The sequence below is a fragment of the Phocoena phocoena genome, chromosome 6, assembly GCF_963924675.1.
Source record: "Phocoena phocoena chromosome 6, mPhoPho1.1, whole genome shotgun sequence".
Classification (NCBI taxonomy): domain Eukaryota; kingdom Metazoa; phylum Chordata; class Mammalia; order Artiodactyla; family Phocoenidae; genus Phocoena; species Phocoena phocoena.
The window spans coordinates 1,979,517-2,006,025 of NC_089224.1; the positions used below are offsets into that span (position 1 = coordinate 1,979,517).

Consider the following 26,509-nt stretch of genomic DNA (forward strand, 5'->3'; position numbering starts at 1 on the left):
AGATGGCTTTAAAAATGCCTTGAGGGTAATATAAGCCTATGAATACATTCAAACTCTTCCCTCTAGTGGGTTTTTATTTAGTAAATGCTACAAGACTGCAAGAAATTTGGTGTAACACCCTGACATTTCATGCAGATATGACCCAGTGAATGTCCTGAGTTAACACTCTCTCAAGTGTCTAGTCTGTCACTCCAGCCCCATGGAATCACTAAAAGCTTTATTGTTGTGTTGTGTTTTTTATCTCACAGGAGAGGCTCTCTGGATATGCTAAGTACAACTTTCAACCTCGTCCAGAATCAACAAGTTCTTTGAGAGAAAAATCATGGTTGGAGAGTCCAATGACACCTTGGATAAGTTCTCGCCATTTTATCATTTTAGCCAATATAATCCTCATCCCTTCCACAGCTCTCTGTTGCAACAGGAGTGATGGCCACCTAGCATGTCCCACCTGGAACTGCTCAAATTTCTAATAATCTTTAAAGGAAAAAAGAGAGAGAAACAGGAGGCCTCCACTCAAAATCTTCTTTTATTGTACTTTTTTCTATCATAACCATCTGTGTAAGAACAGAGATACTGACTTGTCTTTTGTAAGAAAAATAAGTTTATTTAACCAAAACAAATAACAGTCCAAGAATGTACATGTGATGAAAAAGATATGAAGATGAAAAGTCAGTGACTAAAATTGTGTTCACTGGTCTAGAGAACACTCTGTGAGGGCTAAGAATGGTAACTTAACATTGTGATGTTAGACAATATAGATGAACTCTTCTCTTTTTGTTCCTCTTTGTCACCTTTTACCAAGGTTATCTGGTATAATAACCAGCCCTTCCCACTTTCTCAGATTCTAGTGAAATACATTAGTGATAATATTTGATGCTGATTTAATGACAGGAAATCATGATCAAAGAAGTCATTGCAAATAAAATCGGACAACAGTCTGTGTGTCAAGGGATGATTTCTTAGATGACTATTCTAATATTTTTTCAGTGAGAACGTTATAGTTCACAGCATACGCTTCCTGTCCATAGACCTACTGCAAGGTAAAAAGACGCTAAAAGAACTAGAGATTCAATGATGGGAACTATTAGTTCATTTAATGTATAATTACGTACATTTTTTTCTTTAGCCACTGATTGCTACACGTTTATACAATCCAACAGAAAACATGAGCAGAACTTTTTATCCCATTTTTCCTCAAGGCATTTAATCTTCTGATAGATTTACAGAGGAGACATGTGAATTACAGATTAAATATAACACTGATTACAGAAGAAGAAATTATTTCTATAAAACAAATGAACTCTATATTAATAAAATTCTACTGCTGTGGAATCATTTACGGTAGGATCTGTTAAATTATCTTAATCATTTAATGTTATCAGAATCATAAATTTTACCTTGGATTGATAAAACTTGAGCGTAGCATCTTGGAACTTTGCTGGAAGATATTTTCTGCCAAACAGATTTGCCAATACTAACACTAGCTTTTCCATAACATCTTGAGAAAAATGTTTCGAGCCTATACAAATAAAATATCTTGTCATAAACATAAAAAGTGCATTAATCCCATTTTTAATGTTTCAATTGAACGATACAAATTGAATGTTATATCGCATGTTATTTCACGGAGACTAGAAACTTGTAACAAGTGTAGCGACTAGGGAATGACTCTCTCTGCTGACAGTTTTACACCTGTGCCTCCTTTTTCCTTCTTGCCGCTCCCCCTCTACTTCAGACTCTTGTAACTCCAACCAAAGACCCTTGTCCCCTTACCTGGGACCTTCCTCTTTAGTCTATGATTGGTTTTCTTAAGCATTTAATGATCATGACCTCACCTCCTCAAAAGCCTCTGATTGCATCTCAATGCCTCATAAACAAAATCCAATCTCCTCAGCCAAGCACGTAAGGGTTTCCAAAACTAACCCACAAATAACCCCCCAGCCCCCTCCCCTCCCCTCCCTGCCACTCATGTTAATATACTGTCAACCCCAACAAAACATGGTAAAGCAACTATACTCATATATATATATATATATATATATATATATATATATATATATATATATATCCCATCAACCTAACTCACTCCCATCCTCCACAGCACTGGTACATGGTCGTGTTAAAAAGTGCCACCTTTAATAACTTGCTCATATTCGAATCTTGGCTCAAGACTTACAATATTTAGGTTTTGTGACCATGGCAATTTGTCTAACTTCTCTGTTTCCTCATGTACAAAATAGCAACGTCCATATTATCTACCTCATAAAGCTTCTGTCTCCATGTTTATAACCGCACACACCTCCCTACACACACACACACAGAGCAATAAACACAACTGCACTTCTTGTTGCCTGAAATTATTTCTCCTCTTACAGAGCTCCTGGGAGACAGAACTTCCTGAGGATCCTTGTTTCACAGAACAATGCACATTCAGAGCCTAGCGACATTGTGTAAAACAGAGTGTCCCTGCCAGTTAACAATGGAAGATAAAGCAAAGTTATGCTGTGAAAGGCAAGAAAATCACCAGGCATCAGGAACTACAACGAACTTAAGCACAGAGACAGAAATATTTCTTTTAGGGACATAGTTTAAAGATCTATGGTTTAGTTATAAAAATCAAAGGCTTTTATAAAAACTGCATTAAATGAAACATTAGATGGGCTTTACAAATGGAATTCACAAAAAATGTACACAATTTGACAAAAGCAACTCTGGGGGAAAACAAGTTTCTAGATCATGCAACTAATATGATATCAGCTATTTAAATACACTATAGGATTATATTCAAAGAAAATATGATTGGAGGAAAATATTCACAAATATCAACAGTGAATATTTTTTTAACATGATGGTTTCCTATACCCTTTTTCTATGATGAGCATATATTACATTTAATTAGAAAAATATTTACCAAAAAATCATATATTAATATTTCTGAATCCTGGAATCAAGGCATCTTCTCAAGTTAATAAGAAGTTGTTATTTTTAAATAGTTGCCACCAAATATGGCTTTCTCCTATGTAATCTATATTAGTAGGTATATAAAACTTTATTTTATCTGATTTGGTATCTCCAAATTATCTAAATATTAACTTGCATTCCCTTTGTAGAAAAAAAAAATTTCCTGAAGTGTTAGCTTCACTACAGCATCTGTGCTGTTTTTAGACCATACGTATGAAACGTCAAGCTTACCTTTCCTGGTTGGCTGACAGAGATTATGGAAAAGGCCTCTTACAAGAAAACTGACGAAAACAAAATTGGAAGGCTCGTGATAATGCAGATGTGACACAAGTCCAGCAAAGCCTGTAGGATTACCTTCTTGATCTAAATAGCCCTAAAGAACAGACATAATGTATTAGTTTGACTCAACTCAACCACGTACCTTAATGAACAGACAGCTTATTAAATGCCAGTTTAAAACAGTACTTAATACTGAGAACTAAAACACGGCTGCCATAACAGTAACCAAAAGATGTTGCAGCCATCAAGCCGTCACATTCCAGCAGCCTGGATGGTGAGCCCTGAGGGAACTCAGGATGGAGACAAGCTGCTCCACCATCAAGCCCTCAGCCACTGCAGCCCCCGCAACGGTGCACCTGAGGACACTCAGGACGCTGGCCCCAGAGAGCTGAGGTGCAGATCAAAGGAATGACTGCAGTGAGCCCAGACTCTTGCGTCTTCCCATACACAGAAAAGCGCTGAACTCCTTAACTTGAGATGTCTGGCTTTCTTTAATGAACAGTCATCTTCTGAAGTTCTGACTACCTGGTCTTTATTGCAAAATCCCCTATATATCCTAGCTCCTCCCTTGCCTCTTGGGAGCAGTCCCTCAAGTGTTATTTGAGATGCTATGTCCTGGGCTTGAAGTCCTAAGAATGTCCACCGAATAAAACAGAATTCTCAACTTTCAGGTTGTGCTTTTTTTTTTTTTTTTTTTCAGTCCACAATACCAACGTAAGAGAGATGAGTACTCATTACCTGGCCCACTTTGACAATTAAATCAACTGTAAGTAGCAGGAATCCTTGGCTATAACCTTGGAGAGACTGGAATTAGTTCAAGATGATGAGAAACAGAGATGGTACCGATCCCACCTCACAAAAAGGCAAACACGGTCCTACCTCCTTGACCAGGAATTGCAGGGAGAACAGAAAGTACAGTTGCAGCATCTCCAGTGCCCGGGGCTGCTTGAAGGAGATCAGTGAGTGCTTGAGCACCGACAGAACCTGAGGAGAGGAGGATGTTAATTCACACCGTGCTCCTGCTGATCCTCCCAGGGCTACTTCCTAAAGGTAACAACAACTTGACAAAGCCTGCTTTTCCTCTACAAACCAACCAATGCCGACTTTACGCCCCACCTGCTGCCTTACCTGAAGCTCACACACCAAGCCAATATTCCCCTGTCCTAAAGCACCCCAGGTGCTAGGCAAATAGAGACCACCGCAGCTCCCAAAGTCCACCCGAATGATTCCAACTACCCAGTCCCAAACTATTTACTCTGAGATGCCTTGCCCTTCCCATGGACCCTCTCCCTCCACTCGTGTCTCTTGCCTCCCGACCATCCTGGGGTCTCATGAAGCCCTGCATGGTGCACCCTGCCTGCATTTCTAGGACCTCTTGAGTTTCTACTTTGTTTCCCTGAGCCTCTCGTCTGTCTCCTCCTGTGGCCACATCCGACTGACCAGCTCATAAAAGAATATAAAACAATCAAATATATATTACTAATATCCATTTTACCCCACAGATACCAGACCCACCTAAGATTCACTGGGATTTCACATTTTACCATATTCTTACATGGCACACCCTTCCCCTAACAAAATGGAACATATAAAACAGAATCACTGGAAATGAAACATGTTGCCAAATAATCTGGTAATATATGTGGATCCAGTTTAAGAGCTTACAATCTTGGGTTGTTCTGGAAGAAAATACGATATTATTGATACATTATCCCATGTCCTGCAGTATCGTTGCAAAAACGATGGAATTACGTTGATTAAGGTCAAAGTAATAAAAATATTGAGATAGTAAGACAGCATCGAGGTTAACAGTTCAGATATCTTCCAACTGCCCACTACAACGTTTATGAGGTTCAAGTAAAAGGAGAATTTCCCAACATCACCGAAATTAAACGTGGCTGCCTTTAGGCCTGAGAGTTCATAGTACCTGGGAAGAATCTCTAGTCAATGTAAGGCCAGGGGACTAGGAGGGAGAAGGAAGGAAGGGAGAGGGGCAGTGGGGGAAGGAGGGAGAAGGAAGGAAGGGAGAGGGGCAGGGAGGGAGGCAGGGAGGGAGGGAGGAAGGGAGAGGGGCAGGGAGGGAAGGAGGGAGAAGGAAGGAAGGGAGAGGGGCAGGGAGGGAAAGGAGGGAGAAGGAAGGAAGGGAGAGGGGCAGGGAGGGAGGGAGGGAGAAGGAAGGAAGGAAGGGAGAGGGGCGGGGGGGGAAGGGGGGAGAAGGAAGGAAGGGAGAGGGGCAGTGGGGGGGAGGGGGGAGAAGGAAGGAAGGGAGAGGGGCAGGGAGGGAAGGGGGGAGAAGGAAGGAAGGGAGAGGGGCAGGGAGGGAAAGGAGGGAGAAGGAAGGAAGGGAGAGGGGCAGGGAGGGAGGGAGGGAGAAGGAAGGAAGGAAGGGAGTGGGGCAGTGGGGGGAAGGGGGGAGAAGGAAGGAAGGGAGAGGGGCAGGGAGGGAAGGAGGGAGGGAGGGGAGGAAAGGAGGGAGAAAGGAAGGAAGGGAGAGGGGCAGGGGGGGAGGGGGGAGAAGGAAGGAAGGGAGAGGGGCAGGGAGGGAAGGAGGCAGAAGGAAGGAGGGGATGGGGTATACCATCCATCACCTCTACTTTGGGGTGATACGTTTTCAGGGAGCCAAAAATGCCCTTTCCTACAACTTCTCCTCTCTCTGGCTCTACATGTAGAGAGAGCAACAGGCAGGAAACAGCAGAGTACTAGAGGGTGAGCGACCTCTGGTGGTTCACTGTAACTCCGGAGATGCAGACCACGTCACTGAAGTCTTATCACGACAGCAAGAGCTCTGACTGCAGTGCCTGCTGCAGTTCCTGGTGACGAATGGCCTCCACAGGACCAGCCTGCGGACCAGTCTGTCAGTGACACTGGCAGAAGATGAACTTTCAGTCCAGAAAGCTACATAATTTGAAGATATGCTAAATGCCGAGGTTTGGGCCAAAAGCTATTCATCTAGCTTCACGTTTAAAAGGGTATTTAAACCGCACTGAAGCGAGCAGAGAGTGAAACCAAAAGAAAAAGCATGCACCCGCTTTCTTGGCAAACCACCAGCTTTGAAGGGATGTACTTTCCTTCAAAAGTGAGAGAACAGAAAAACCCACAAGAGATCAGTTCTTTTAAGAAAACAGACCAACTTCCTAAAATTACTCAGTCATGCTACAACTATTGGGCGTCTACACCAAGAATTAAGACAAACGAACAACTCTGGCCTCGGGTGCTTACGTTCCAGTGGGAAATACAGAGAAAATAAACATGATAGAGATGGTAGATAGAGACAGAGACGGAGACTTGCAGCTGTGTAAGGCGTGGCGTGTGCCATGTACAAATGAGCGGGGGTCCCAGTCGGCACGGCAGACGGGGGTCCATCGACAGCGCAGGAGGAGTCATGGCAACAGGCTAACAGCAGAGCAAGAAACTGAACAAGATGGAAGAGTGAGACCGCGCACACATCTGGGGGAAGGTTCTGGAAGCAGCAGAAACAGCAAAGCCGTGCCCCTGGGAGCGTTACGTGCCTGCTGTCGGTGGAGCAGGTGGTGGGCTCGTGTAGGAGAGCAGGACGTGGTGAGCCCAACAAGGGAGCCTGGGACCAGGCTCTGGAGAAACTTACAGACCATCACGAGAACATTGGCTTCTACTCAAAAGTAATCTGACCTATGAAAATGGTTTTTTTCAGAAAAACGCCTTTTGGAAAAATTCTTTGGCATTCTCAACGGAAGCCAAAAGATACGACCTCCTATGAAACAAGGCACGACCGCGTAAGGTAAATGGACAATATAAACTGACATTTAAAAAATAATACATGATTATGATGTGAAAGGGTGACATCGGAAGCAGTGCACAATCTCAGGGAAACAAGTCCTGCAGCAGAATGAACATCGACACGGTGTCCCTAAGGAGTAGATCTGAAACTTGAGAGTGCATGAGAGACGCAGGAGATGAACTCAAGTGTTCTCTCATAATGAAGAAAAACAACAGCGGAGAACAGGAAGACGACTTTCGATTTTAAAAGTTATAACTTTTTCTGGAAACTGATTGAAACGGAAGCAAAGATCTAACTTAAGAAATCTTTTCTTAGCTCCAGAACGACCTGAGCCCTGCACGATGCCGAGGTTCTTAACACTACTGAATTGTACACTTAAAACCGGTTAAGATGGCAAATTTAGTGTTACATGTATTTTACCGCGATAAAAACTTCTGAGCATGAAGACTGAAAGTTTTCATCATGTAATAACTAGAACGTCAATAAAACATAAAAGGAAAGACACACAAGATAGAAAATTCTGGGGAAAAGAATTTAAATATACAGACTTTTTAAAATACTCATATAATCACATAGGCAGAAAGAAATAAACTATAAGGAAACAGGAATTAGCACAGTTCCTCTAGAGGAGATTTCAAGAGTCTGTTCCTCTATGACAGTAAATGCCAGAGGGCAGGGAAGTGATTCTAGCTTGATGTGGTAAGTAAAAAGAATAGCCCAAGAAATTTATGCCCACACTTGAGTCTTTTATGTGTGAAGGTTACCGAGAGAGCTCCTCACACAGGCCAAGGCAAAGAAGACCAGCGACTCAAAACCTTTTTGAAAAATATTTAAAAGTTTGCAAGAAGACGTATGCTTCTCTCCTGTATAGAGGTAAAAGATAAGAACTCCAACATGGGGAAGTTTTGGTCTACAATGATATGCACCTGGTCTGTAGGGGCGTCAACAACATGACAAGAGGTTGCTCAACACGAGAGCCAAACTAGGTGTAGGTGCTTTTTTTCTTCCTTCAACTTTCTGCATTATCCAAATATTCTTTGATGAACCTGGGTTACTTTCTTTACGAAAAATAAACTCTTTTATTACAAAATCATGAACACAAATCTTTTTGTAACCCCGATCTTTTAAAATCCATAGCTAGCACCCTTCACTCCTATGGGGCAATGTTTATCATACGTGAAAATAGTAATCTGGGGGCAACTCCAAATGCCCATTGGCCATAAATTCTATGACTGACAGAGACAACAAAGCTAATTATTACTCTCCCCACCCACTCCCAGTTCTCTACCAGCCAAGACACTAGCAAGCATTAAGGACTGCTGACTCCAAGAAGCTATCACTACGGATGTAAAAAAGAGCCCGGCCAGTAATGGAGACTCAGCCCCAGAAACCATCCCCACAGTACCTTTGCCTTAGCGTCCTCGGGGTCATCTGCCTTGGAAGCCAGAAGCATGAGTCTCAGGATCAGGGAGATGCTGAGAGGGAACTGCCCTCTCAGTTCAGGGACGTTGGATTTGATGAGCTTTTCGACTTTAGGGAGTGGAATACCAAAGAAATACACATCTCCCCCCAGGTCTTGACCTCGTCGTCCGGCCCGTCCAGACATCTGCAAACAGAATAGAAGCACAAAGTAAACCTTTCCTGAACAGTTTCTCCATCACAGTATAAGAACTGAGCCTTTTATACTGCATTAGAGCAAGTACACTGTGAAGACGTCCAACCGTTACAGAACTGAGACTAAAATCCAACTGGGTACCAGGCAGGAAATTCACCGTGGCTGAGACAGAGCTGAAAATGAGACATTCGTCATCCTGATGTGCTTATTTCAGTCCCAAAACTGTGCTAGGTATTTGTATAATGATATACAGCAAGAAGAAAAAAAGACGAGACCCTGGCTTCCAGTTCACTTACAGCTGAACTTACGAGTCTTCCTCTCTTCCTTCCCACCCCCCTCCTTTGTCCCTTTTCTCTCTCTCCCCTACACACATGTGGGCTGAGTGACAAATCACCATAAAAACTGTGCACAAACTGAGGAGATGCAAGAGTGAGATAACATTCAGAAACGCCACTTGTACAAAGGAAGTTAAGAACAAACTCTTTACAGAAGTTATATTAGTTCTCCTTTAGTAAGTGCTCAGAAAGTGCTAAGTCCTTTACACCTTTTTTATAAAGACCCTACAACACTACCCTATGAGTAGAGTGTTATCATTGTCTGCATTTTACAGTAGAGTAACTGGGGCTTGGGAAATAAGAAACTCACTGTAGGCAAACACCAAGAAGCGAAAGACCCAGGACTCCAACCCTGGCATTTCCACTGCCAAGTTCACCATCCGTGATGCCGGCCCCAGACCCCTAAATGAGAGATTCCCAAAGATGATATGGGGGGGGAGGGTTCATGCCCAGCACAGCAGCAGAAGGAGAAACCCAAAGGACAGGGGTTGGTAAAATGGAGGAAAAACTAAGGATGTTGTATTGGGTAGGAACAAGGCCCATCAGGGAATAGAAAGGAAGTGTTCTGTGAGGAAGTGGGGGGGGGGGGCATTTGGATAAAACCTGTAATGTTGGCTGACAGATGTAGCAGAAATATTCACCAAGTGATCCTGAGCAGGTAAACCGTCTGCGTTCAGGACACAGTGGAGTCAGGAGGCCTGAAAATTAGGAAAACTGTTTAATGACTACAAGCTCGAAATGTATGACGAAAGACGGCGGAAATGGAAATTGCAAGGCCAAAATCAAAACCACTGGAGAATAACAAAGTCGGCTTGGTAGCACGATGCACAGCAGGGGCAAAGACAAGAGAAGCATGAACGAGAACCCCAGGGCGTAAACTCAGGGACAAAGGGGCCGGATGAGGAGGGAGTCCTCAAGCACCTTGCACCTGTGTCTTCCCTACAAATCACTTCATTGAATTCTTGCAAATGCCATGGGACCGTTCTTATTCGGGAGATAGCAAAGAAGGACCAGGCAGGTTAGAGATCTCACCCAAGGTCACGTAACACCAAGCCCGTGGCCGGCCCGCTATACCACAGCTAAATGTGACTGTCAGGTTTGCAGGAAGGTCCCCGTGAATCGCAGCACGTTTGCAAACCAAAGGCTCGCCTTTCTTACTCTTTTATTGCCCTATGTTAGCAATGCAATGGGGAGTTTCTGCATATCACAATACCTGTCTGTAGTTTAAAGCATCCAGATAGACTGAGTTTTGAGCAAAAACCACAGATTTACAAGGCATGTTGATTCCTAAAGCAAGTGTCCCCGTGGCGGTCACCACCTAGAAGGAGAATAAAACAGTTACTTCATAAAATAACATTTCAGTGGAATGCCATGGAGTGACTGAAAGCCTTGCACTACAGGATCTAGAACGTTGGCGTTCTTGCTATGTCATATTTCACTGCTCAGGGCCTTGCCCCTCACTCTTCTCTGCCCAGAATACTCTTCTCCCACGTAACCATTTATCTGGTTTGTTCAGTCCCCCGCTCAAATGTCAAATAGAAATTTCTGGACCACCACATCCAAAATGATGGCCCCGTCCTCATTATGCCTACTCATGGCATTAATGACAACCTCAAGTGTATCATCTGTGTGTTTACTGTCCTGCCTCAGACTCCAAGCCCCTTTCACTATCGTGTACCCCACCCCCGAAAAAGAGTACCAGGCATATGACAGGTGCTCAGGAAATACTCTGTAATAAATGACTAGAAAGGGAACTTCCCACAACAGGGAATGATACTGTTATAGACCCACTTACGGGCAGTGGCCAGCCTCACCCACTATAACTTATCTGTGAAGACTATTTCTATGGAAATAAATTATCTAAGTAATAGAGCAAATTAAGTTTCACCTTTTTCCCTGAATTGCCATAATAACTGACCAGAAAAGGAGTAGGGAAAATTTTACAGTTTCTTAAATAATCTATTTTTACTCATTTTCTTTACATATAATGCTGGGTATTTCCAATTGTTATTTCTATTTCTATTGATTATCATAAAGTCATAGTTGAGGTTAATGGTGAAGTATATGTAATAATTTTCTTTAATTATTCTGAACCTGATATCGATACTCTGTCAAAATGAAACACCCCATTTATTAACTGCTTTTATAAAGTTCTTCAATAAGAACATGAATGGGAAAAGAAAGAATATTAAATTTATACTATAACTAGAATAAATACCTTTTGAAAAATGTGTTCTCAATAACAAAGCTATCTCTGTTTCCACAGCACTCTGCCTAGCGGGATCTAGTTATCCATTTACTAAGCTACTGGTAATTGAGCAACTACTATATAAGATACTATTTTAGACCCAGGATATGCTGATCAAAATAGTTGTGCCTCCTTACCTCAATTCATAATCATGTAAAAAATTTTGTTTCTGGTTATTGACTTTTAAAATAAATAAAAAACTTGTTATCAGTTAAGAAAAAAAGCTAAACAAAGTTGTTAATGATACATTTTGGGTTTTTTTCCAGATTACAGAATTACCCTTAAATTAGGATGTCAGATTTTTCTTCAAGATTTATTAAGACTAAACGATACTCCCTAGAGTAACAGAATCTATCTCTCCCCTCCCCACCACACACAAATACAATGTACATAATTCAAAAAATTAATGTGGCAAATTAGAAAAAGTCAGGGTCTATTTTAAAATATTACTCAACGTCTAAATTAACTAGGAAATCATATAAACCCTCTTCGTGAATGTATCCAGGGGATCCCCTCACATCTTTATGGGACACACCAAATACATAACAAGGGCTGGGTGTCAAGTGATTCAGGGAACCTTCCTCCTGTCCGCCACCAGGGACAGGACAGAGTATGAGGATGGTACCGCTAAAGTCTGCCGAGCCGTGCAGCTGGCCCCGGGGAAGCAGTACATCCTTGTTCTTATTTCTCCTAGTACACCGGGAAAAGATCTGATCGAAATGCTACCCTGAACGTCCTCCACACCCATGAAAAGACATCTACAGCCAAAACCACATGAACGGCTGACAAAATGCCACGAACATTATAAATGAAAAGTGGGCGTTTATTCCTAGATCGCCACAGGTGTATTTCAAACACAGTTGGAAATAGTTGGAACAGTACTTGTTTAGGGGATACTTGAACCTCACGAAAAAGAGATAAACTGAGTGAGAGATTTCAAACCCCCTCCCTCAACTAAATGAGATGGAAAATGCAGTGGTATTGTGGGACGTTAAAAAAAAAAAAAGACATAATTAGATTGGAAAAAATGGTTATTTTCCATTCGTTATGGGTGCTCAGCTTCATACAGACAGAGTTTCAAGTTATAAAATGAAGAACTTTACTTACCCTAATAAATCCTTTCCTAAAAAGAATCTCAACTAACTGCTTTTCTTTGGCGCTCAAAGAGCTGTGATGATATCCAATCCCTCTTGCTGCCAAAGCCTTCAGTTCGGCGCCTTTCCTTGAGAATTTCACTCGGTTAAACACCCTCTGCAAAGTCTGAAAGGAGCAAGAGTTTTAGGGATTTTGATCATCTCTTATCTAATTTTAATTTAAATCAGAATTTAAAATGGTGAAATGAAAATAACAGGCACACTATATAATAATTTAGCTAAATGAGGCCAATTATTTGAAATTAACTCTACATATAAAAACCATTTTATGGGAACAACAGTAACTATCAGACATGTTCCAAAGTCTTGGAGCAGAATGTCTCGCGCTGTTTCACCCCATTTCAGGGGTGAGAAGTACTGACCAAGCAGTAGACAATCCCCAGAGGAGGTGTGAGTGTAGCCGCTCCAGCCTGAGGGAGGTCAGATCAGCCCTAGGAGTTCTCCCTGGGGAGAGGGATTTCTCCAAGCAGCGCAGGTTCCTTACCTTACATGGTCTGGGAAGGCTTCCTTCTCACTGTAAATTGGTCACAGATAGCCTTAAAAATATCCCTGCCCTAAGGAGGAAATCCACTTGCATGCAGAGTTTTATGTGCTAAAATAAACACTGCTTATGAAAGAGAGGAGAAAAGAAAAAAACCCCAAACCCTAAATCCAAAAGCAAAATACCCTCCATGTACAGTCAACTACACAATGGGATATCAAGGATCCATGAAATGATGATGGTTCCCGAAAAGGGGGAAACCGTGAAATTTACAAAAGAATGTATACGATAGAATGCACATATACGCACACAGGCATATGCCTGTATGCACTTATGTGTGTATGTATGTGTGTGTGCATGTGTGCATGTATGCGTGTGCACGTGTCTGCAGGCGTGTGTGTGTGGTCACAAAGACACGAAAGGTTCATCCAGAAGGGCAGTGATTACTTCCGACGGTTGGCATGGCTTTTCTTGTTACTAATTCGTATTTTCAAATCCGTCTACCAAACGCATGCATTATTTACACTATGAAACATTTTGAAGAAGAAACGGCATACCACATTTAGATATTTCAATGTCTTTTTGGTGGCATGTTTTGACTGTAACACAGAAATCCTGAGCTTTAGAGAAACTGTGTATGTATTATTTCAAGCGTATTGGACCACATGTACCGAAATATTCGGTTGAGGCGTGTGAGACCGGAGAGTAGAATTCAGGCTGTGAAAAACAGTACTGCAGGAAGAAATAACAGAAGGGCAGCCACCCCCAGGGGTTAACTATTAACAAGCAAGAAATCTTCTACAAACCTAATCCTGTCTTCTTCAAACATGCTCCGCAGAGCCCTCAGGGTTAGGTACAGACAGAAGGCCATGCACAAGGATTTCTATTCTGGAAGCGACGGCACTGAGGTATCACACCCAGCAGCGTCTGGAGCTGCGTGGTAGTAGCGGGCGTGTGAAATGATTTCCAGGAGCATTGCTCCACCCTAAGGACTCACCTCAGCATCTATGGCCTTCTGATCAGCATATGTGCAGTCCTGAGGGATCTCCAAGTTCTTCTCAAGACGCTTGAGGAGATTAGCACATTCAGCTTCATGGATTAGGCTTTGATCCATATTTCTGGGATTTTTCTGGCTTCTTTTATCTCTGTTTATAAAAACAAATTTTAAGTAATGAACGGCCACATTTGGCCGCCACAGGAAGCCCGGGACATCCTTGATCCCCTCATCACCCAGACATGCACTGCTACATACCCCCAGACCACCCTGAACCAACCTTCTCCCTCGGAAGCTTCTGGAACTGGTGGCCCCTCATCAGAAAAGTCCCCTATTGTGTCTGAATATTCCCCTCCCTTCCTCCTACTCTAAGCATCCTTCTTGCCAAATCCAGTTCTCCCAATATGACCCCCCTGTCCCGTGCTAAAGTGATGAGCATTTTCTCTTTCACAGGCTTGGAGGAAGGTAGGTGCCCCCGGCTCCACATGGCCGAGTGCAGGCCAGCTCCTTCTCTCCTCCTGCTACAGCAGCTCTGAGTCTGGTTGCCAAGGGCTCTTGGCGACACCATCCCCTGAAGAATTGCCCTCTGCTGACAAGAGCTCCCAAGAAATGCCTGTAAGGTTACAACACCTCTTGGGACTGGGAATGTAGCCCCCAGCCAGTACCTGACTGATAAGAGGTACACGAAACAGCCCCCTCGACCCACGCTGGCACGATCCCGCAGTGCACCCAGGCCTCCCGTTGGCCGGGGTCAGCAATATTCCAGCAACACCACACCCTTACGCCTCTTCCTCACTTTCCCTCTGTTGCTTCGTCGCTTTCTTGCAGGTCCCGCTCAAGCACACCTCTTCCACAGATCACTTCCATGAGGTCCCATCTCAGATCTCTGCGGGGAATCTGGCCTAAGACACTGCCCCACAAACACTGGCTTGGACTCAGTCACCAAAGCGCGTTATCCATCACTCCATGGGAACCGCCTTTCACAGACACCCACAACTCTCGTCCTTTCTTGGTTTGTCTTTGGTGAATGAGAAAAGCTGCTGCCCTCTCAGTAAACAAAGGATGCTGCAGCCATCAAGCCACTACAGTCACCCCGACGGTGAACCCTGAGGGAACTCAGGACGGAGACCCACGGGCTGCCCACCGCCAAGTCCGCAGCCTCTGCAGCCCGCCTCCGTGGTGCACCCCGAGGGGACTCAGGATGGCAAAGCACAGGACACTGGCCCCAGAGAGCTGAGGCGCACATCAAAGGAATGATTCCAGTGAGCCCAGACTCTTGCATCTTCCCATACACTGAAAAGTGCTACTCCTTGAGATGTCTGGTTTCCTTTAATTAAGAGTCATCTTTTGATGTTCCGACTACCTGGCCTTCGTTGCAAAAACTCCTCTACATCCTGGCTCCCCCCTTACCTCTTGGGAGCAGCCCCTCAGAGCTGTCTGAGAGGCTGCGTCCCGGGCTTAAGTCCTTAGAACGTCCAGCAAATAAAACCTAATTCTCAACTTTTAGGTTGTGCTTTTTTTTTTCAGTCGACACTCTCGCCTTTGCACATAAGACAGCTCCTAATATGAGAATATGTGCTAACCAGTGTCCCGTCTAACTCCATTTCAGGGGTGAGAAATAAAGACCAAGCAGTAGACGCGCCACCAACTCACTTCCTAGGACATTCCCTTCACCTCCAGGGGCAATGCCGGGACCAGCACAGGCAGAGGGCTAAGGGAGGCCCCCATACTGTTGTCTAAGGATTTCTAAGTTTTAAATTGAGGTACCAAACTTTCAGATAAAATACATCCTCCTCCTACCCCGACAGATAAAGCTCCGTAACCACCTGGAATCTGAAGGGTGAGAGGGAGCTCCAGCTGCGCCAACTCCTCATTTTAAGGGAATGGTTGCAAATGGGGAGGCCGGCTTGGGGTTCTCTGGGCACAGGGCCCAGGGCAAGGGTCCCAACACCCTCAGTGTAATCATGGTGCTGAACGAGGTAGGAAAATGCTGACGGAAAGAAAATGGACAACCTAGAAGTTGAGAATTACGTTCTATTCGGTGGACATTCTTAGGACTTCGAGCCCAGGAGACAGCATCTCAAATAACTCTGAGAGACTGCTCCGAGGAGGTGATGGGAGGAGCCAGGACGCACAAGAGTGTCCGCAACAAAGACCAGGTGGTCCGAACATCAAAGGATCACTGCTAATGAAAGAAAACCAGACACCTCCACTTTAAGGAATTTAGCGCTTTTCTGTGTATGGGAAGATGCAAAGTCTGGACTCACTGGAATCATTCCTTTGATGTGCGCCTCAGCTCTCTGGGGCCAGTGTCCTGTGCTTTCCCATCCTGAGCCCCCTCAGGGCGCGCTGCCGGGGAACGTGGAGGCTTGCTGTCTGCAACGTCCTTTGTTTACCGATATGACAGCAGCACTCTTAGTTCACGAAAACATTCGTCTTATTTTTAAAGCTTGGCTTGTTGGTCACTAATGCAACGTGACGTCGTGACTGCCAGCGTCCTGAAGAAAAGCTAAGTGTCTAAGCTGTCTAGTGACTGAAAAGGCTGACACCTACCATCACTTCCAGGGAAACAGCGTAACAGGCAGAAGGAAGAGTCACAGAAGTGTCAGCAGGAAATTCTGACCTGCTCCGGAATGTGAAAAATCTGAGCCCGAGAAGCTCTAAAAGCTGTTTCAACTTTCAGGGAAGTAACTACCAATCATTGCAAAATATTTATGGACCAGCTGTGACCTGCCAAGCAATGTGTTAAGACTGTAAGCAGCTCTTTACAGGAAACCGCCCTCAGCAGGAAGCCCCTTTCCCTGTCACTTTAGCAGAGCCGTATCGTGACTTTTCACCAGGCACCCCATGCTCTACTCATCTCCCGCCCAAGTACACCTTTCAAGTCTTTAGATCACACAATACTTTGCCTAACATATCGGTTCTTTCTGCAGATCAAAGAAGGAGGAGAGAAGAGTCAGTAATTAACAGGTGACCAGATCTCTTCCCAAGCTTCCCCTTCAGTAATCTCCCCAACGAACGGCGTGATGGAGAGAACACCTAGAGGAAGGTGACGAGGATTCCACGAGCCTGCACACAGTGGGGGACGGCGATGACCCTGACCCCCCATCTCAGTGATTACCTGAGATTACTCCCCTCCTTCCCTTTAAAACTTCCATGGCCAAACAGAATCTCAGAGGTGGTTTTGGGGGAACACTGAGTCCACCATCTCCCCACGTTGCCGGCATCCTGATTAAAGGAACCTTTCCTTTCTGCCGACATCTGTGAGTATGTAATCGGGTCCAGCGAGAATTAGGACCCGAGTCATTCGATAACAACTGGACAGATTAATAAAAGAGGAAAATGCACGGTCCCTGCTGTGAGAGAGCTTAACGATTTAGGAATAAGACAGCAACACATCGTAATCGACCTACTAAATACTGCAGCGTAACAAGAGCCCGGGAGAAAGGGCACTAAATCTAAGTGGGTCATGAGGGCAAGCTTCAGAGAGGCACAGCGAACTCAGGAGCAGAAGCTCTGGGGGCGAGCGGGAAGCAGGGACCTCAAGGCAGAAGGACCATGTCACGGGAAAGTGCAGGAGGCCGTGGCACGCAGGGAGAAGAGTAAATATTGAGTATTGAAGGATGAGAGTACTAGGATGTGATCTGAAAAAGTGAGGGCAAAACTCCAAACGTGGTGGTCCACCAACAATGGCCCAGGAGAAGGAACAGTGAGTGTGGGTAAGTTAATCAATGAGAATGTCAGCCAGAGTGGTGTCAGCTACACCGCAGGGTGGTGAGCCTCGGAGCTCCCAAGTCCAAGAAGAAGACCTCTGTGATCGCCCAAGGAAGATGCAGGCCCGTCCAGACCAGGCTGCCACTGAGGATGGGAGGGTGGGAGGAAGGAAAGACGCATCTCAGACGCAGAGTCATCAGAATTAGACACAGAGAACAAGGCACGAGCCAGGAGCACACACAGTTCTCCGAAGCACAGAACCGGCCTGGAAATAAGGGGCAGCTAGGATGTCTGTATAGCTCAGTGTACATTCCTGTTGGGACTTGCGACGTATTTCAGAGCCTTCCAACCACCAGTGTGTTGAGTCACATACTCACATGGTCTTCTGTGTCTCAAGGGATTTTCTAACTTTTCGAAGTTTGCTCTCCATGTCATAGGCCTCCTTATCAGCCTTGAGGGGCCTTCTGCTCTGTTGCTTTATCTCTAGGAACCTTTTCACACTTGTAGCGCTTCTCTCTACAGCCCCTAAATTAAAGCTGGAAACAAAGGAAAAGAACGCTTGCCTTGAAAGTAATGTGATAAATACAATTCAGTCATATAGCCATCCACTGCTGGCATCCTGACACACAGCTGTCCAGTTTTTAATCTCCACTTTTACGAGCTTCATCCTGAACAGGCACACGAGGTGTCCTGGGTCGGCAGACCCATCATTAACCGCCTTACAGGAAACAAGAAGTCCCCCCCTGGGGCAATGGCAAGCAGAGCCCCCAGAGATTTCTCCTGGAAGAGGGGTCAGGCAGCCACAGGCAAGGAACAGATAACAATGGATTTTCTCTATTTACAGAAGAGAGATGTTCCTTCTTCCTCTCTTAAGAGGTGAGAAAAAATTGTTTTACTCCTTTTTATTTATTTTTATTGTTTAGTTGTTTTTGTTTCTAATTCCACTGGTCTTTAGGTCTGTCTTGTAACAGCATCAAAGACCGTTAGTGTCAGATAAATATATGTAAGTCCAGATATTTTGTTTTCCCAAGTATAGTTGATTTACAATATCATGTTAGTTTCAGTTGTACAACATAGTAACTCAGTATTTTTGAAAATTCTATTCCATTTAGGTTATTACAAGATCAGGGCTATCATTCCCTGTGCTATACAGTAGGTCCTTGTTGCCTATCTAATATATAGTAGTTTGCATCTGTTAATCCCAAACCCCTCATTTGTCCCTCCCCACTTTTCCTCTTCCCTTTGGTAACCGTAAGTTTGTTTTCTATGTCTGTGTGACCGTTTCTGTTTTACTTACACATTCACTTGTATTATTTTTTAGATTCCACATATAAGTGATAGCATACAGTATTCGTCTTTCTCTGTCTGACTTATTTCACTAGAGAATATTATGGTTAGTGAAATAAGTCAGATTTCTTGACGGCCAAATCTTTTGTGAATTTTAGTGCCTCCTTTGCTTTTCTCTGTGTGTTTTTGTTTTCAGTTTTATCGAGACATAATTGACGTATAACGCTGCATACGTTTAAGTTATACAAAACGTGACAAGCTGATAAAGGTAAACATAGCAAAATGATGACTGTAATAAGGTTAGTTCACAAAACCACCACCTCACAAAGTTACCTTTTTTTCCTTTTGTGGTGAGAACATTTCAAATCTACTCTCAGCCACTTTCAAGTATGCAATACAGTATTGTTACCTGTAGTCACCATGATGGAATTAGATCCTCAGGACTCATTCATTACATAACTGGAAGTCTGTACCTTTGACCAGCATCTCCTCCCTTTCTCTCACCCCCATGTCCCTGGCAACCACTAATCTACTCTGTTTCTATGAGTAAGGCTTTTTCAGATTCCACATACAAGTGAGATCGTACAGTAAAATTTTGCTCTTTTAGGCAGGATGGAGAGAATTGGGGGTTTTCATCCTAACTTCTTGGATTGTGACTATTTCTTTCTAGGGACCAGGTTAACCCAGGGGTTACTGGCCTCTACAACCCAGAAATGTCTCCAGAGTCTGGGCTTTATACCTTCTGAAATGGAAATACCTAGGGACATATGGTCCAGACTTCCTGGCCCCTTGGGATTTAAACTAGCATATTGCAAGGCTACTTTAATTTGATGTGGGGTAATTGTGTGCATAAACATTCGATCTCTTTTGTAAAAAACCTAGGTATTGACTGAAAATTAACAAGACCTAATTAAAAATACACTAGTTTATAGGAAATGGAAAAGGAAAACCAAATAAAGAAGGTGATATGTAACAGCACAAGTAAAATTATTTTTGTAAGAACTAAACTAGAAAGGTGTAGTTTTGAATAGGCACCCTAATAACAAAAGGGCACTAAAAATCGTATCGAACACTATTTTACAAGAGTCAAGTTTGCGGAACTTCCCTCTACTTAAAAGAATGCATCTAATACAAATCACAACCAAAACCAAATTGAATGACTTACAAAAAAAACAGTGCAGGTAACTTCTCCATTTCTCTCAGCTTTTCAACAAGACGTGGAAACATACGTGCCATGTTTTCTGAACTAACGACCGAAGGAGGACGAAGATTCCTCAGGACCATTCTGGCCTGTAGCGGTGACAAGAAAATTATTGTCAGTTCTGCGTAATGAAGACGTGAATTCCTGCCTCTGGCTAAAACATTTTCATAGTTATCTAATCTATATTTCTGTGGTTCTTTAATAGACTATGTAACAAAAACAAAAATAATGAAAGTGTAAGATAAAACATTGCAAAAGAACCATCAAAGAAATATATAAGTCAACATTTATATATCATATACGAGAGAACAAAAAGATAAACAGTAATACCCACGCACGTGCACGCGTGCAAGTTTTTAAGGCAACACGAATCAGTCGGGAAGAGGATTATTCGGTAAATGATACTGGTTCCACTACACGGCAGGAGGCGGGGTAAATCAGTTTCTCTCTACATCATGTAACATATATATACATGACATAAGCTTCTCTCTATATCACGTATCACTTACAAATACATTTTAAAGGTTTTTCTTGACAAAATAAGTGGAATAAAATATAATTATATAGGAGCAGGAGGTTAGTTAAAATAGAATGGGAAAAACTCACCTGAGAAAACTCTAATATATGTCACACCCCCAAAATCAGAAACCTTAATAGGTGACAACAGAGCAAACTCCAAAATAAAAAGACCAGCCACTTACTTAAAACAAATATGCATAACTCATACGACCCCAGACTAAGGTTGTAATACAAAAATAGTTCCTACAAATTAAAATAAAAATCATAAAAGAAAAAAAAAAACTTTCCAGATGAAAAAGAGATAAAGGGATGAAAAGCTCTCCTCAGCTGCTGTCACTGTGATTCCCGAGCACCATGACCAGGAAAGGGCCCCTCTGTCCTCATCCGTCAGAACGTGGAGCACACGCCAGGGCAGGGACAGAGGACAAGACAAGGACATAGGTCCTTTCTCTCTCTCTAGTCTATCTCAGAATCACCGGACTTCGTGCTCAACTGAAAATCCTACAATGGAAGCTGAAGATTAAAGAAAGCCAGAAGATAGTAATGACTGCACAGCACAACCCAGGGGGACAAGAACACAGAGGTGCTTCACCCAAAACATGTGTGATCATTACCTCCTTGACGTGACCGCTCTTCACCCAGCCCGTCAGTTCTGCCTTTAGGCTCTCTTCATACTTTCTAGCATCCACCTTTCGAATGACTATTTTATTCTTAAAATGAACGAATTCCTCCGGACACAACTCCTTGAAAAGGAACACCACAAAATTCAAGAAAATCATGCAAGAAAATCCAAAAGTGTTTCTCAGCAATACGTCTTATGAACAGAATTACAAGCGTCTTGAGAGTAGAGGATGAACTTCTATCTCCCCATCATTTCTGGTGTGTAAACCTAACAGGATGGTGAACTCTTCAGGCAGACCGTGTAGCGAAACCAAACAGGAGGTGAACAAAGATGGACAGAGAGAAGGGAGGGGCGTGAGAAGAGAGAAAGGCAGGAACAGAAACCCAGGACCCAGCATATAGGAGGGGAGATGAAAGGATTGTCCTATCACAGAAAGTGAAAGAGGAAGCGTGCTCAGGGGTTCAGGGGCATTCCGCCCAGTTACAGGAAAACACAGACCGTCAGGAGGAAGGCTGTCTAGAGAAGGGGCGACCTTATTTTGGAAAGAGTCCACAGGTAACTTTCAAAGATCAGATGCAAGTGATTAGAAAGGGTGAGAGCTTGTCTTTGTGAGCGGCAGTTACCATCCACTTCAATCAATTCAAAATAATTGCAGAATTACTATTTACCTGAGCCCTGGGCCAACCTTCCCAGAATTCAAACATGGTATCATAAAGCTGGATCATTTCTCGAGGCGAAAGGGTAAGATCAGAAGGGAATCCAAACTTTTCAATCTATGTTTAAAATAAAATTGAAAAATTTAATATTCCTTCTATTCCATCTGACGTTCCATCCTCTACCTCAGCATCACTCATTATCATGAACCCAAAGACACTGAAAACAGCACTGATCTAACATGCTCAGCAATGGCTCAGCGCAAACACAATACTAACCGAGAGCGTCCCTGATTTACTAAGAGAGAAGAAAACCCAAAAGCCCACCGGAAGGTTTGTATATTTCCTAAGAGTTTTCAGCTCAGCCAATTCTCTTATGAGGGCTGGGAGGCTCAAAGGTCTGTGGACTCAGTTTAGACAAGAACACACAGCCTCCACCCTGTCACTGGAAGTGGAACTGATTTAACTATGAATATGATTCCTGGCTTTGGAGCACCAAGCCAGGCTAAAAGGGGCAAATCTGATTTTCTCAAAGTCCTATGATAACTTGAAGGTCACCTTCACGACACTCAAGGAAACTTCTCCCCAGGTTACTGACTTGGTTCTGCTAAGCCTTCTGGATATCCACGTCATTATTTTTCCACAAATATTTTTAAAAATATTTTAAATATTTATATTTAAATATAAAATATTTATGTAAATATAAAATATTTATATTTTAAAATATAAATTAAAAATTCCTGTTCTCCAAAACCCTTTACTGCAGTAAATGCTACTGGATTCAACCACTGTTGCTACGAATCCACTGCCTGTGAAACTATGATCCCTGAGACGCTGGCAGGTTTTCTTCAAAAGAAAAGTTGAGGACAGGGGGGAATAAGGCTTCCTCAAGGGTTCTCACTGGAAACGTTAAATCTCCACGAAGGGGACTACAGTATCCAGATTTCTCCAAAATTATTTGACAATAAGGAACTTGTTTTCGTAAACAGCTACTAAGTTATGAAACTCAGGTTTGGAAGTTCTGGGCTAAAAGAAGCCACCCCAAACAATACAGCTGAAAAAAATTGTTTAGTAGGATAGAAAGTGCAATCAAGTTTGAAATCAGAAGATCTAGTTCTAATTCTACCTCTAAATGCCAGTTCCTCATCTACAATATAGGATCAAAATATCTGTCCTGCCACCTTACAGACTGTGCTAAAAGCAAACAAGATAAATACATCAGTACAGGTTTCTTAAAACTTTTTAAACTAGTAGATAAATAACTCTTGAAGAGCTAATGCCCAGTATGGTGATTACAGAAAACAAAGCTGTATTATGAACACCAAACATGCTAAGAGACTAGATCTTAATTGTCCCACCACAAAAAAGGGATGCGGGGTTTCCCTGGTGGCTCAGTGGTTAAGAATACGCCTGACAATGCAGGGGCCATGGGTTCTATCCCTGGTCCGAGAAGGTGACACATACCGTGGAGCAATTAAGCCCGTGCACCACAATTACTGAGCCCGCACGCCTAGAGCCCGTGTTCCGCAACAAGAGAAGCCACTGCAATGAAAAGCCCTCGCACCACAACGAACAGTAGCCCAAGCTTGCCACAACTAGAGAAAGCCTGCGCGCAGCAACAAAGACTCGACGCAGCCAAAAATAGATAAATAAATTTTAAAAAATAATAAAAAGTAAAAGATGTTAAAGAAAAAAAAAAAGGGATGAGGACTCAGACTTGACACAGGTGGCAGACACACTGCAAAATAAATGTATCAAATCAGCATGCTGCACCCCTTAAACTTATACAAGGTTTTATGTCAAATGTATTTCAATTAAAATAATCAGCCAGGCTTTGAATGAGGCTTGTAAGAATCTATAGGATGCAGGTGATTTCCTGGAATCACCGTTTAGCATCTCAGTCTGAGCTGAACTGACTGAACAGAAAAAACTACATTTTGCCAAATAGTACGTGAATATGTTATTTTGGAATGTTAGCATTTTCTTCTCTTATTACTACTACTTAAAAGTGGCAAAGTATTTGCCTAAATAAAATAAATCCAAGAACTATCATAATTTTTAAGACACAAATCTTCTGTATTGGTCACGAGAATGCTTATGATTTCTTAGGGCTTTTAAGCTTTTAAAAAAGCCTGCGTGTCCTTATTTCTACCATGGAGGGCAATTCTGCCTTTGCCACGGATTTGTTGTCAGAATTAAGTTACGTAATACGTGGCATAGGCCTAGTAAACCGCCTGGCACGTGATCGATGCCTCAACTCTCGCTGTGACTGATGAATGACGAACCTACAGGTCTTAATGTATTTTTGTTGTTTTTTTTTTTTGTGGTACGTGGGCCTCTCCCTGTTGTGGCCTCTCCCGTTGCGGAGCACAGGCTCCGGACGCGCAGGCTCAGTGGCCATGGCTCACGGGCCCAGCCGCTCCGCGGCATGTGGGATCTTCCCGGACCGGGGCACGAACCCGCGTCCCCTGCATCGGCAGGCAGACCTTCAACCACTGCGCCACCAGGGAAGCCCCCAGGTCTTAATGTTTTTAATCAATTTCAGGACTCGGTGGCTAAAAGCTGGGCATTCCCTTCAGCTGGTCTTCACGATACGATAACTTACGAGCTGGTAAAAAACTGAGCCAGCCCAGGTGTAAAAGGAAGAGACATAAAAGGTCACAGATTCACACCCTCCTTCACTTATGAACACACAGCATTACTCACGATGTTGTTTGGGCAAATCACATCGTCCCCAACCTCGCAGGTGACGGAAGCACTGCTCCACGTGCAGGCGAAAAAGACCAGTGGCTCGGCTCCTCCCACACTTGCTGGGGCTGACACCGTCAGCCCACCCCACCCCGCGGCAGCCTGCAGCTGTCCCTGCGGGGCCGGATAACTCTCCACTTTGCCAGAAACGAGCCTCATGTGAAGGTGGGCACTCCCTCACCTCACTCATCCTGCCCCCCTCCCTTCTGGGACCACCCTTGTGACAGAGCTACAGAGCGGACGCCCAAGGGGGACGGCACTTCTCTTTACGTTGCCACAGTTCGTTACACTTTTCCACGCCACCCACTCTCGCACATCAATCTGAGGTCTACTACACAAGATCAGGAAGCATCTCCTTGTTCAGAAAGGCCGACTTGCTTTTTTATCACTGATGCTTTAGGAAACATCCCATACACACAGCTGCCAAAATACATATTTAACACTGTCCAAGCCCCATTCCTACTGCCGATGTCCGGGAGCCTGAAGGAGACTCATGCAGCAGTGTGACGTTTGCAGAGGTCACATGGGGTTACAGGAGCTGGAGCAGCTTCCCAGCTGATTCATTAATAGGTACTGAGATAGAGGAAAGGCACTTGGACCAAAATGCCCACCTCGCCAAGTTCTCCCAACCACCGTGCTCACTGCTGTTTAAAGACAACCTTCCCTGAACCATCTAAACACAACAAGTGACTGTGAAAATACTACGCTACTTAAAAACACCAGGAAATAACGTGGAGAGAGAAGAGAAAAGGAGAGAAAGACAGAGAAAGGAGTCTTGTTATCAATTTTTGGGTTATCATCACTATTCTAGTTTGGGGATGTGAGTTAGGTCACAGGAATTTTGTCCACATTTGAGCCACTGCCACACAAAAGAGAAAGTTCCATAATAAAATCCTGTTGGAAAATTACCATCGCTAGGATTCATTCCGTTGCTTTTAGAAGCTACTGCATCACAGCCCAAAGGCTATAAAGCGATTCTCACTCACTCCCTCACCCAGGCGTTTGTCCACCAGATTGTCCAGAATACAGTGATATGACAGCAGGCTCTGGAATCGGTCTACCTGAGACTGCATCCCAGCCCCACCCCTTCCTCAGTGGTCCAAGTTCTCTCTGCCCCACCTTCCTCACTTGCCGAATGGGAATATCAGTACAGCATGTATCCTAAAATTGTGATGGTTAAAAGAGACAAAATACATAAAATTCTTAGAACCCAAAGTAAGTTCCCCATTTGGGTTGGCTATATTTGTGTAATATACATTTTAATTTTATATACATAGCAGTTAGTTACAAACTACAAGGACACAAAATCTGTCTTCAAGGACTTAGTCTAGTAAGAAGACAAGCACGTAAAGAACTTCAGCAGCAAGCTGGCCGTAACTGTTATCATACAAGAAAAATATAGACAAGGTGCTATGGAGAGAAGATTCCATCCAGCTAAGGAAGTCACAGAGGATTCTGGAGAGGTTTCCCATTAGAAGAATCATCAAAGATGAACAGAGTCTGGACAACAGGCACTTTGCATCTGTGCTGAAACGCTCCAGTTTATATATAAATCATGAGGGCTTCCAGGTAAAATCCATCAAGTGGATGAACAGAAAGGACTTGGGGCCAGTTCCTAGAAGACCTGGGAAGCCTAGCTAAGGAGCTGTGCCTTTTGCCGGTTCCAGAGAAAAGCCAGAAAAATTAAGAAATCTTCCCCCACTCAAACCCTAGTGCGCCACATGAGGTCCCCTTAAGACCTCCACCTTACTGATTCACTACCCAAAAGTCATGTGATTGCTATGTTAGTGAAAAGTGTCTTTTCCTTGTTTGACCTAATTCACAGCAATCAGATTCTCACACGTACAAGGTACTGTCCACACACAGTTGTAGCTGCATTAAGAGGAGAGTTAGTGTCCTTGAAGGTGGACAGATGGGACACAGGTGCTGAGAAGAAGGAAA

The 26,509-nt window shown here is 43.5% G+C and overlaps 1 protein-coding gene across 1 annotated transcript in view; it reads right to left on the reverse strand.

Annotated features, from left to right (window-relative positions):
• Positions 1–26,509, reverse strand: part of LOC136124487 (probable ATP-dependent RNA helicase DDX60) — a 77,833-nt gene that overhangs the window by 10,978 nt on the left and 40,346 nt on the right. Inside the window, exons 22-32 of the mRNA XM_065879193.1 lie at positions 21,836–21,940; positions 21,160–21,288; positions 19,991–20,115; positions 17,916–18,074; positions 13,828–13,975; positions 12,303–12,455; positions 10,161–10,265; positions 8,403–8,603; positions 4,120–4,224; positions 3,193–3,334; positions 1,398–1,519 (exon numbers count right to left, since the gene is read on the reverse strand). Of these exons, the coding sequence (XP_065735265.1) occupies positions 1,398–1,519; positions 3,193–3,334; positions 4,120–4,224; positions 8,403–8,603; positions 10,161–10,265; positions 12,303–12,455; positions 13,828–13,975; positions 17,916–18,074; positions 19,991–20,115; positions 21,160–21,288; positions 21,836–21,940 (1,494 nt within the window). The remainder of the gene's footprint in view (positions 1–1,397; positions 1,520–3,192; positions 3,335–4,119; positions 4,225–8,402; positions 8,604–10,160; positions 10,266–12,302; positions 12,456–13,827; positions 13,976–17,915; positions 18,075–19,990; positions 20,116–21,159; positions 21,289–21,835; positions 21,941–26,509) is intronic.